The 13,733-nt window shown below is 35.4% G+C and overlaps 1 protein-coding gene across 8 annotated transcripts in view; it reads right to left on the reverse strand.

Annotated features, from left to right (window-relative positions):
- Positions 1–13,733, reverse strand: part of CNTLN (centlein) — a 309,757-nt gene that overhangs the window by 44,140 nt on the left and 251,884 nt on the right. For all 8 annotated transcript variants that reach the window (XR_009346344.1, XM_059141989.1, XM_059141990.1 and 5 more), the window contains one exon: positions 1,617–1,808. Coding sequence is in view for 7 of the 8 variants with exons in the window: in XM_059141989.1 (XP_058997972.1) it covers positions 1,617–1,808 (192 nt within the window). In the remaining variant the exon portion in view is untranslated. The remainder of the gene's footprint in view (positions 1–1,616; positions 1,809–13,733) is intronic.

A 13,733-nucleotide genomic window follows, 5' to 3' on the forward strand; every position in this document is an offset into this window, starting at 1 on the left:
ATTCTCATAGTCTTATCTTTGTGACTCACACATTCCTCCAAAGTGAAGAGATTTATATGTGGGTGAAAACTTACACCATGGGAAACCATAAGGTAAACAACTTACAGATACTGACATGGGTCTATTATTTCCAAAGTTATGTTAGATGATTTCATAGTATATAAAACCAAGTAAGTAAAATATAAATCAATGTAGAGCTATTAACCACTTTAAAAAATTAAGAAATCAGATTAGGTATTATTGGATCCAACATTCTATTTTATCTTGGTGAAAACTAAAGTTATATTAGGAGCATGAACACTTAATTTACAGAACTGTGAACTAAAGTTTCTGTAGTAGATACAGACAGGATCAAAGTATATCTCAAAGACTTTTTCTGTAAGAAACCCAACACGGAAATAGTTTTAGTCCACTTTTTCACAAACAAACGCATCTTATGAAAAGATGTATGCACCAAAGCTTGCACCACTATTTTTTCTCATATTTGTATTATGTAAGGTATTTAAACTTATGAAATGTAGTGGTTGAGGCAAGTTCTGCACATAAAAACTCTGAAGAAGATGGTATTTAGGAAATATCTAAATTAATATTATTATATCTATTATTAACAAAGCAAAATATTTTCAAGTAATTATACATTCATTTACTTTAAACTTCATCCTCCTATTTTATCTTCTTAGTAACCCTTCATTTAAAGATACTTTTGGAGTGCACACCTATCATATTTTGAATTAAAAGCAACTGAATCTGTTCGATAATTCAATATTCTAATGCCCTTTCAGCAGTTATAGTTACTCCATTCCTAATGGACTCTGTGCATTTCCAACCAGAACTTTCTAGTGACTCTCATTATGTGATGGTCCCACATAGAGTGTCCTTAGAGCTCCCAGCTAGCAAAACCCACCAAACAAAATAATTAAGTATGTGAGGAATAAATGAGCATGTTTTAAACAGTATGAAAATGAACTTTCCAATTAAATATCACAAATCCTGTTTTTTACAAGGTAATTCTACTTAAACTAAGGTCAGCCTTATTTTTAAGTTGTTGATAATTTCACCTGGACTTAGTATTCTTCACAAAGAAAATGAACATGGCTTTTTACTCTTAATTCTCAGGTTTAACTTGCTAAAGTTTATCAAACCAACCACCTTTGCCCTGTGTTTCTCTCTCCCTCCATAATTTCCCTCCTCCTTTCTCATCTCCATCCAACAAACACCAAATTAAAATAGTAGCAACTGTATAGAGGGAAACAATTCTATTTATGTTGATACACTAAAGTTTGAAAGGAATTCTGTTCAGTGGAAGGAGGAATGGAGGTTAGAGGGGAGTTCAGTAGTGAAAGAGAAATGACAATGGCTAGTTTCTGCCATCTTCTAACAGGATTCCATTGTATCTTGTCATTTTCTCAGAGACAGTGTTGTAAGTTACCAATAAGAAACTGCTAGGCTAAAAGAGAATGATGAGGTCAAATATAGTATTAATAACTTTTGAATTATTTATACCATAATTAGAATCAATATAAACATGTCTTTAGGGATCTTGGTCTTGGACTTGTAGACTCCAGAACTATGAGGAAAAGGTATATGTATTCATGTTTATTAAAATTTCTAATTACCTTTAATTTACACTGCAATTGCTTCATCTCCAAATCCATGCTCCTTGAAGGACCAAGTGATGTAACTTGTATCCGTGGAACTATCACCCGGGAAACTTCTTCTGCCAAACTTGTGATTTCAGATGAGGACTCCAATTTCCTCAGCAAGTCTTCTTTTTCCCTCCGAAGCCCAGCCAAATCCAAATTTAGCTTCTTTTTTCAAAAAGAAAATAAATATAAATGTATTATAAAAAGCAATTATTTTTCACCCAATAATTATCAGCATAAAATCTTAATGCTAAAGAAAAAAGTGAAATTAATTCTAAAAATAATTATTATAAAAAAAAGGCAGACACTAAAAATAATTATTATAAAAACTTTACAGAAATCATAACTCCTACTTAAGGTTTTTGCTTAAGGTTGTAGGGCTTGTAAAGGTTAAAACAAAATGGGCTGGCTGCATCCAGCATCTTTCAGCTGGCTAGTCTTCACTCATGATGTGCTATTTCTTTGACTTCACATACACATGCCTGAGCCAGAGATTCACATATTTGATAACCTTGACTTCAGGACTGATGTACTTAACTGGTAAAAGCCAAGCTGGAGCAGGACAAGATAACAGATGTTAGTTGTTTATTCCACTGGGTAGGTCTTACCATGCTATATGGCAGCCAAAACGCTTCTCATTTAGTAACATAAATGTTAAGTCCAATTAGCAAAAGAGGCTTATTAGAGACTTAGTTCAAATAAATAGCGTGCAAACAAATTCACTCAGCCGAATGCATCTGATTGATAGTTGCCGAGTCCTTTTTGTAATGTTCACATAGAACTGCGCTAAACTCCTTACATTTGAATTTTTAATGACATCAACATTTTACTAAAAGACATACTGGTAATGTTTGTATGAAATAGTGTAAAAGAAACTGTCTTAATGTTGACCCTTCTCGTTCACCAATCTGCAGTCAGCAGAATGTCACCAAGCTGTAATGGCCTAACAACTCAGAGCTCCTTAAGAGGATAACTGCAGTACGATTTTATTATTCCAGAGAAGCTTATAATATGGTAGTTTAACATAAGGTACAATTAGACAAAATGGTACTAAAATCTCTCAGGGGGCAAAAAGTCTTTCTTAGTGAAAAATTCTAATGAGAAACAGCAAAAGATGTAGCCAACACGTACAGTAATATAAATATGGGACATAAGTTATTTAAGTATTAACACTATATTTAAACACAACTCTTAAGGGCCTATACCAATAATTGCCTATTTCTTTATGTATATCGGTCTATACTGTTAAATATGAATATCTCAGATATTGGGTTCAAAACTAGAGCTTGATATAGTTGATATTAGATTATGTTTTGGTAGAATAAAAAGTATGTATTGGTGAAAAAAAATCTTTGATTATATTTGACCTTATTTTTTTAAAGATTTATTTATTTATTTGAGACGGAGAGAAACACTTGGGGGGAGGGGCATGGAGAAGGGAGAGAGAATCCCAAGCAGACTCCAGTTGGCCTATGGGTTGGATCCCATGACAGTTGAGATTGAGACATGAGCCGAGACCAAGAATTGGAAGCTTCACCAACTGCTCCACGCAGGCGCCCACTTGATTATATCTGAACTTATCATGGAGAGGCGTGGTTCTATATATTTTCAGGAAACATTCATTCATGAATTGTATCAAAGGTACCAAATAATTAATATCTAAAAGCAAACTGATAATTTCTCCACCCCTAAAAATCTTCCTGGTTATCTTCCAAGCTTGAATCCATCTCTCTCCATGTTTATTGTCTATATCCAACCAATTGTCACGTTCTATAAATTATGTCATGTCTCTCATATTCACTCCCTCTGCCACTTTCTTAATGAAGACTCTCACTAACCCACTGAGACTACTGCAAAAGCCCTTCCCCTCCCCGCAACCCTTCCCACTTTTAAACCATCTTTTATACAACTTCCTAAAACAACACGGACCTGTTAATCCCTCATTCAAATACCCTTCAGGGGTTTCTTACCCCAGTAGGATAAAGCTCAGATGTCTGTGATTATAGTAACGCTCTCTAAAATTTAGCTTCAATTTGTATTTCAGGCAAGTATCATCTGAAGGCAAACTTGCTAGCCATACCCCCAACCTGTCTGCCATTTCTACATCGATGTTTCCACACTTGGCATTTTCTTCTGCTGAGATCTCACTCATGCTTGAAGAACAGCTTAGTATTTCCTCCTTTATGAAGTCTTCTGTTGCTTCTTTTTCTTTCACAAGTAGCTTCTCCATTCTCCCCCATTAGCTCCCATAGCACTGGGCCTATTCTTCAACCATGAACCCTAGTAAGTCCTTGAGAGAGGACTGTGCCTTCCTCCCCCAGGTATCTAAAAACAGTGCATTCTGTATGGTAAGAAACAGAAGAAAGATTCCAAAAACTGAAGTCTCCCCATTTGTAGCATGGACAGTGCTATGAAGACACATTAATTTCAGCTCATATTTACAATCTTTCTATTAGTTTATCACTATATAAATTAAAATACACTTTTAAAGTAAAGTAATATTATCAGTGTTTACTTAAGGAGTATGCCCTGGAGCATTTATCAATCCTGAAGTTAATGCTATGCATCTAAATTAGGCTTTCTAAGATTGTAATTTGGTATGACATAATTCATGGCTGCAATTCTATGTGGAATCTCAGGCAACAGAAAATTCAACTTTGATGAGGCTCCTTTCTTCCCATGAACAGTCCCGGTAGCTTCTCTCATTTGTTAAACTTGTATGCTGTTAGATTTCTGTCTATTCCTTCCACAGCGGTAGATCCTAACACTATTAATAAATCCTTCATAGAGGAAAGACCAAACCAATAAATATAGTTCTCTAAAAGACATGTATTGTAGATTTTAACTTTACTCTAACAATACAAAATTTATTAAATGAAGAAACACTGAAGTTATGGAGACTGTAAATCACATGACTTGTAATTTACTAAAATATAAATCATATTTTGATTAACTAGTATTTAAAACCTACAATCTTTAAAAAAGATTTCTAATATACATGCCCAGAAATGCTACAGGGCATGTGTTGAAAAAGAAGAAATAAACAAATCGTATATTCCATCAGGTTGGAGTCCTTCATCCATTTGAATTTTGGACAAATAATGATGGCCCTATTACTAACTTCTCTCAGGTTAAACATCCTATTTCTCATTTGAGATATGCTACAGATAAGACAAGAAGCATAAATAATTTTCTTTTGTGTACACTCAGCTTGGCATGTGAGACTAATTGTGGTGACCTTGTTAGAAAGAGAATATGCTTAAAATTTACCAATAAATTTAGATTACCCTTAAAATTGTTACTTTTCTTCTTTATCAAAAGCATGATTCCTATTTCCACATTATTACTTTACCATCTCTAAACATTTAAAAATATGTCATTTATATTAAAATCATAAATAATAATAAAACACATGGAGAGTCATAATTTTTGGATTTTAGCCTGGGATCTACTGCTTACCAGTTGAGTGATGCTAATTAATGCTTGACACTGTTTCCTCATTTAAAAACAAAGATGATGCTTGTCTGCCTAGCAAAGATCATTTTGAGGGCAGAATTTAAAAAAATATGATAGCACTTGTTAAATTTTAAATTTACAGCATTATTGTTAATAGTTATCTTGCAGTAAATGCTATCATAAAGCATATGAAAAGTATCTTAAAGGCTGAGAACCTGGATTTTTAAAAAAAATGCTTCATGATATATATAAAATATCAAGTATATATATAAACATATACAGAAAAATCCTCCCTTAAAAGATATACCAATCTTTTAAAAGTCTATTTCAATTTAAAAGTTGACTTCACTGGGAATAAGCTTATAAAGTAGAACTTAACACTATAAAAGTTTAAAATTAGACCCTAGTTATTATTTATTTAAATAGGACATTGAAGAAGCATAAGTCTCTGAGAAGTAAAGAACCCTCTAAGCAACAGTAAGAAGAAACGAAATGTATTAGAGAATTTGTTCTTCCATAAAGTGCTCTGGGGGAGGCAGAATCCTCAAAGGACCCCCAATGACCCATGCCCTGTAAAATATCTTCCCCTCGTATGTGGGTGAGACTTGCGAATGCAATGGGCTATCACTCCCATGATTGTATTATTTGCATATGTTATATGCAAAAGGCATTCTTTAAATTATGGTCCCTAATCACATGACTTTGAGTTAATCAAAAGCAAAATTATCCTGGCTGGTCCTGATCTAATCAGGTAAGGCCTTTACAAGAAATACAGGTCAGAGAGATTCCCCTGCTGGCTTTGAAGAAGTAAGTGGCCAGGTTGTGGAAGGATGGTGGAGAGGATAGTAAGACAAGAACCTCAGGAAAGCCTCAGGTTTGAGGACTGAGAATGGTCCTTGACTGGGAGTCAACAAGAAAACAGGGACCTCAGTTCTACAGTCATAAGGAACTGAATTTTTCCAATAAACATGTGAGCTTAGAAGAAAAGCCCAAGCTCCAGAAAGGAAGGTAGCCTAGAAGACAGGCTGATGTGTTACTCTGTGACACACAGCCTTGTGATACTCTGAGAACAGGGCTTCACTAAGCTGTGCCAGACTCATCACCCGTGGAAACTGTGACTTAATGAATGTATATGTTGCTTCTAAGCAGCTAAGTTTGTGGCAATTCGTTATGGAGCATGGAAAACTAATGTTGAGTCCCCATTTTAAAAAAATAAGCCTCTTTCTTAAATCTTGTTCTCTTATTGCCATCCTGGCCACCTTGAACAAGTATCTCCAACCCCAAAGAGTATAGTTTGTATAATGTCCTCCTTTGGATTTAATTTTTTCTTTATCCATAATTTTGTGTTAATTTTCTCTTCAATTGCCTTAAAAAATGATCTCATTTTCTCTGCTAGAAATATAAATTGCCTCTAGATCTACATCTTACAGTTTAATTGCCAAGCCTAAGGCCAGACGCTTCCTTTTACTGCACTCAACAGTAACTGCGGAACCCCACAAACCAAGTGAATAGGCTCTCTTGACAGACTTTCCCTTGTCCTCATGCATGATAGTTTGTTCAGTTTATTCAAGAAATTAAAATTTCTTTTATTCTGGGTCCCAACATAACATTTTCTAGATTTCATTAGGAAATGTCTAGACTCAGAACTGACTCAGTGTCTAGCATTTAGTTTTTAAATACACAGAGCATAGTAGTAACTGTTCTAACTCTGTTTTCAGTGATAAACAAAAAAGTGCCAGTCCTTGCCTTCACGTAGCTACCAGTCTAAACCTTAGAAATATACAAGGATTAACTACAGTAAGCACTATGAAGAAACAAAACAGGGAGCTAATGGAAATGCTGTTGCCTTCACATCCCATCTGGTAAGCCCAGTTACAGCCAATTTCCTTCCACATACCCTTCCTGGTCTGTTTTGTCAGACGTTTCCTAGAAGCTAGGTGTAATATTAAAGGCTACAGCTAGGTCTACAACCACCTTGCTTTCCAACTTTTACTCTAGAGAAGCTATCTGCCCAAACACTGATGAGTAAACTGAGGCCAACTGTGGCGAGAAGGAGGATCTCTTTTCCAGCAGGAAGCCTTGGTAAACATTTTAATATTCAAGAATGAATTATTAGAAAAACTAAAATTGGGCTGATGGAAAATATCCTAGGTCCAAGGGAAATGAAGCAAAGGGTTTAGAAAAAAAAATCAGAATTGAAAGAATAATTTCCCTGATCACTCCCCAAAATAATGTATTTTTAGATACTTTAATCTTGATGTCTCCAAAGAATAAAATAATCAACATCTGACTATTTAATGGATATGATGCTAGTCATGGCATGGGAAAAGAAAACACTTGTGAGCACTCACTAGTTTAGGAGCAGTGCTCGAGGGAAGAGGACAGGGTGGGTGGTGCAGCTCTTTTGATTCTTTTCTTTTAAGATTTTATTTATTTACTTGAGAGAGACAGAAAGAGAGAGAGCATGACCAAGGGAAGATCAGGGGGACAAGTGGGCTCCCCACTGAGCATGGAGCCCAAAGGGGAGCCCAATGCAGGGCTCGACATGGGGCTCAACGTGGGGCTTGTTCCCAGGACCCTGAGATCAAGACCTGAGTTGAAGTCAGGTGCTTAACTAACTGAGTCACCCAGGGGCCCCAAGAGACCGATTCTTACCTAATGTTTTTTGATGGACAGTAATCACTCTATAGCACTGAAAGACACTGTTCAGTTCTCCCCATGTTTTTCACCACTGGACTGGAAACTTAAAGTAATGAACTATCTATAAACTTCAGAAAACAGTTTTAGTTAGGACAGTGGGATCTGAAATGTAGACACACGTCAATTCTAGAAAATCCAGCCTAACGTGAGGTTGAATGGGCCACAGGAGCAGGGTGTCTGAGAAGCCTAAGAAAAAAATAGTTGGTGGGAGAAGGAGAAGGATTCTTTCCAGTCCATACTAGGGAAAAGGTTAGGTGTCAAATATTGGAAAAGGTCAGTCAGTAAAACAGAGTAAAATGTGAGGGTTGGCTCTTATCTCTAACCATAGTGGAGAATCTGACTTTTCTTTCTCCTTGTGAAACCCAAAGCCCTTGACAGTCAAAGTAAGGAAAAACAATAATCATTCAGTGGCAACTGTCTGGTCACAGTTACTTCACCCAAATCTTTTGTCTTAAATTCTACATAAGACTGAGAGTATGAAATGATGTTATTTCATGTTGAACATACAAATAAATTGATTTACATCTCACAATCAGATTATTCTGGTTCACACTTAAGCAGAGGCAGCAATCTGAGAATCTTACTATTACAACTTTAAAAAAATTACTATATAATAATTTTGTTACCAGAATTAAAGCAAAAAAGACTGGAGAGAAAATTCTAGTTGAGTAATACCTACATAAATCCTATAGGCAAGAACCTCCTAGAAAGTCACCATGATCTTAATCTTATTTCTCCTTCCTGTGAATAAAACCGATATTCCTTCAATGGGAATATAAGTCTTCCTTGACTTATGATGGGGTTACATCCTGACAAACTCATACTAAGTTCAAAATATTGTGGCCCAAAAATGCATTTAATACACCTAACCTACCAAACATCAGAGCTTAGCCTTGTATACCTAAAATGTGCTCAAGACACTTACATAAGCCTACAACTGGGCAAAATCATAGAACGCAAGGCCTGTTTCATAATAAAGTGTTCAATATTTCAAGTAAAGGGCTAGTATCCAAAATCTATAATGAACTTATCCAACTCAACACCCAAAGAACAAATAATCCAATTAAGAAATGGGCAGAAGACATGAACAGACATTTCTGCAAAGAAGACATTCAAATGGCCAACAGACACATGAAAAAGTGCTCAACATCACTCGGCATCAGGAAAATACAAATCAAAACCACAGTGAGATACCAACTCACACCAGTCAGAATGGCTAAAATTAACCAGTCAGGAAATGACAGGTGTTGGCAAGGATGCAGAGAGAGGGAAACCCTTCTACATTGTTGGTGGGAATGCAAGCTGGTGCAGCCACTCTGGAAAACAGTACGGAAGTTCCTTAAAAAGTTGAAAAGAGGGGCGCCTGGGTGGCTCAGTGGGTTAAGCCGCTGCCTTCGGCTCGGGTCATGATCTCAGGGTCCTGGGATCGAGTCCCACATCAGGCTCTCTGCTCAGCGGGGAGCCTGCTTCCTCCTCTCTCTCTCTCTGCCTGCCTCTCTGCCTACTTGTGATCTCTCTCTGTCAAATAAATAAATAAAAAATCTTTAAAAAAAAAAAAAGTTGAAAAGAGAGCTACCCTATGACCCAGCAATCGCACTACTGGGTATTTACCTTAAAGATACAAATGTAGTGACCCAAAGGGGCACGTGTACCCAAATGTTTATAGCAATAATGTCCACAATAGCCAAACTATGGAAAGAACCTAGATGTCCATCAACAGATGAATGGATAAAGAAGATATGGTATATATATGTATACAATGAAATACTATGCAGCCATCAAAACCCCTGAAATCTTGCCATTTGCAATGACGTAGATGTAACTAGAGAGTGTTATGCTAAGTGAAGTAAGTCAATCAGAGAAAGACAATTGTCATATGATCTCTCTGATATGAGGAATTTAAGAGGCAGTACAGGGCGTCATGAAGGATAGGGAGGGAAAAAGATAAAACAAGATGGGACCAGGGAGGAAAACAAACCACGAGACTCTTAATCTCAAGAAACAAACTGAGGGTTGCTGTGGGGAGGGATGGGGTGGCTGGTTTATGGACATTGGGGAGGGTATGTGCTATGGTGAGTGCTATGAACTGTGTAAGACTGATGATTCACAGACTATTTGTAAGACTGAAGCAAATAATACATTACATGTTAATAAAATAAAATAACAAATAAATAAATACTGTAGTGAAAGTAAAAAAGAGAATGACTGCATAGATACATAATGGTTATAAGTACATTGGTTGTTCACCCTCATGATCGCGTGGCTGACTGGGAGCTGCCGCTGCTCCCCTGCCCAGCCTCACAGAGAGAGCTGGACCACATTACACTAGCCCAGGAAAAGACCAAAAATCAAACTTCAGAGTACAATTTCTGTGGAATGCTTACAGCTTTCACATTATCATTAAGTGGGAACATGGTAAGTTAGGGACTGTTGCTATTATTCTTTTGCAAGAAAAAAAAACTGAAAGAAATAAAAATTCTGTATTGTCCATTTAAAAGACTTAATTAAAACGTTATATGAGTTAAAAAGAAAATTACATGGGTTTCTAGGTTATCAGTAGAATATTTCCCATACAAGTACTTACAAGTACTTACATGTGCTTTACAAGTACTTACCTAAAAAGATAAATAGTTCAGATTAATAATTCCTTCAAGTTACTAACAAATTTTATAAATTGAAAGCACGAGTTTTTCTTTATGATATTTGAGATCTTCAAGAAAAAGAATTAAAAATTAAAACTACCACCAACCAAAAAAAGAAGAAGAACAAAGATCTCAGGCAGAAATGGAATTATTTATGTAACAAAATTTCTTATGAAAAATACACTGTTACTACATCACTCATTTATAAACTATTTTCTGACAAATGCAGTTATTAAAAGCCTACAGTATGTTTCACAAAATGTCAAGCAAATGAAGGTAATATAGAGGACTTTTTACCAATGCTTTTGCTAGTAGTTAGACTTCAGTAGCCTTTAGAGACCATTAAGTACCCTTTGGCTAATTGGCCAATGGAAGATTAATCCTCTTTTTATTCTAGCAGCACTATTTTAACACCCTTTACACTCTGTCAGTGTAGTGTCTGAATGACAAAATAATATTGTGCATGAATAATAAGCAGAAAAGTTAAATTAACATCTCATGTTTCACATGCCATACCAATGTGTCAGAAGAACTTTCTTTTTAAGTCACTGACATTCAACTTTTTAAAACAATCTCATGTTGACATCTTATTGAGGTGAATCTTCCTAATTACTGCTAATTGCCTATCAAGAAAAAAACTCTTTTCGTGAAGTGAAGTTGTCTAGTACAGATGAACGTAGCTCCAGTGTGCACATTAAAGACAAAGCATGACACCTGAGGTGCTACTTTGTTATAAGGTCATACTAAATATGGTTTGCAATTAACAAAGCCGTTTTTTATGGTACTGGAAATGCCAATCTGTCTCGATGTGTTCAAATTAGGTTCTATCAAAGAAGTATGGATATCTGCATATGGATAAGAGACATGCTACTTCCAGTAACATGTACAGGAAGTAAAATTAATTCAATGCCCTTACACTTTGTGATGGGAGTTCTAAGTGATGCCCAATTAAATAGTTTTATAAATGTGTTTGAATATGATTTCTCAAAATAAAAATCAAATATAATATTATTATAAAGGCCAAATTGTTTTAAAACAGTTTACTAATACTTTTCTCAAAACAGCCCCAAAACTGAAAACATTTTACACGTACACTTTAATTTGTACTAATAGTTTTGATGTGATAGGCATTTATAGTAAATATTAACCTAAGCAATAATGGCAATATAATGTGTTTCAAAATAATCAGAATAACTAACCTAATGACTTTTAACTGGACTGAAGTTAAACCACATCGCTTACACTTCTTCCCCCAAAACTATGGAAAAAGGTTCAGTAAAAATGTATTATTACGACATTTGGAAAACTAATAAAGCTGACTTTCCAATATTTGTGGGAAAACTATCATTATCTGATTTATTCATAGCAAGAGGAACTCAACTATAGGTTTATTGTTATTTCCAATCCCCTATTCTAGTTACTAAAATAAATGCCCCTTCAAGACTTACACAACCAAGTACGAAATACAAAAAAAGATATTCAGAACAAGAAGAATATCCAGAACGATTCATCATCATCACTCTCGTAAGAATTTTTCAATGTTCATATGGTAATATTATCAGATCAGTCTCAGCCCTCCTAGACATTTGATATGCACAAGATATGCTTACTAATGACCACTAAGGAAGGTGCAGTGATTCCCATTCTGATTCCCTCCCCAAGAGAAAATGCAAGCAGCAATAACATATGCCATTCCAAAGAAGAAACCAAGCACTTGTCTTCCTAAACCTTTTTGCACTTTCCTTCTGCTTTCACTGCTTAAACTCAGCTAATTCAACACAGAAGTATCTATTCCTCACTCATTCTATACCTATTCTCCTCATTCTAGGCTTCCTCCGTCCCCTTTGTCAATACTTAGTTCAGTTGCGTAAGCTGTAAAGGGGCAGGACAGAAAGAATCCACCCCAATTAAACTACTAAAACAATGAAGAAAAAGTAAAAAAAAAAACCAAACTTCCCAAATCACCAAAAATAATAGTTGATATTTCACAGTAATATTAATACTGTATCTAAGTAAAGAACAGCCATAACATTTTAAATGGAGTTATAGATAGTGACTGAGCTATTAGGAATGAAGGCTACCAAATTCTAGGATATCTGCAGAAGTCTCATGAAGATTGTCTCATTCTCCTTTAATTAAACTTGGTTTTCCTACGAAACAGATTTCAATACTTTTATTCGATTGTTTTCCCTTACTAGTGGGGTGATTTACTTATTGTAATGTATAAAAGGCCTTTGTGAATAAGCTTAAAGAAACTAATACTCATGTATAGTATTTTACTAACTGGAAGTGAGAATCTAGATAATTAAAATTTGCTCATAATACTTTATACCAAATTCAAAGGTCATTGATATTCCTTAAAATAATCTTTGAATTCAAAAAATTTACACTAGATCAGGATATATTTCTGTAATTCATATTTTCAAAAGATAAAACCATTTTCAATTAGTAAGCTACTAAAATACATGTATATCAACATTAAATTTATTTATATAACACTGGAGTCAATTCATAGAATTGATTCTTCTGGGGAAATAAATCCAAAGGTTTAAATCATCATTTCTAGCTCCAATTTTATATATCAAACTACTAAAAAGATATACATTTCTTAAGTATATGCTAAATGTGAACAGCATCTTAATACTTATTGAAATATTTAACTGAGAGGGTCAATAGTTAATAGCATGTCTTCCCTCAGTTGTACTAGAGCATAAGCTCTGAAAACAAATTACTTGGATGAAAGCCAGTCAGGGAATTTCAAAAATCCTACAACTCATTACAAATTTAATAGCAGCAATACTAAGTATTCATATAATTTTGATTACATTTATAAATATACCTTATTGGGGCGCCTGGGTGGCTCAGTGAATTAAGCCGCTGCCTTCGGCTCAGGTCATGATCTCAGGGTCCTGGGATCGAGCCCTGCATCGGGCTCTCTGCTCAGCAGGGAGCCTGCTTCCCCCTCTCTCTCTGCCTGACTCTCTGCCTACCTGTGATCTCTGTCTGTTAAATAAATAAATAAAATCTTTAAAATATATATATAGATATAGATATAAATATTTTATATCTATATCTATATCTATATATATACACACACACATACACACACCTTATTAAAATTCTCAAGCGATGGGGTGCCTGGGTGGCTCAGTGGGTTAAAGCCTCCGCCTTCAGCTCAGGTCATGATCCCAAGGTCCTGGGATTGAGCCCCACATCGGGCTTTCTGCTCAGCATAAAGCCTGCTTCCCTTCCTCTCTCTCTGTCTGTCTCTCTGCCTACTTGTGATCTCCGT

This window comes from Mustela lutreola, chromosome 12 (assembly GCF_030435805.1).
Source record: "Mustela lutreola isolate mMusLut2 chromosome 12, mMusLut2.pri, whole genome shotgun sequence".
In the NCBI taxonomy this organism is placed as follows: domain Eukaryota; kingdom Metazoa; phylum Chordata; class Mammalia; order Carnivora; family Mustelidae; genus Mustela; species Mustela lutreola.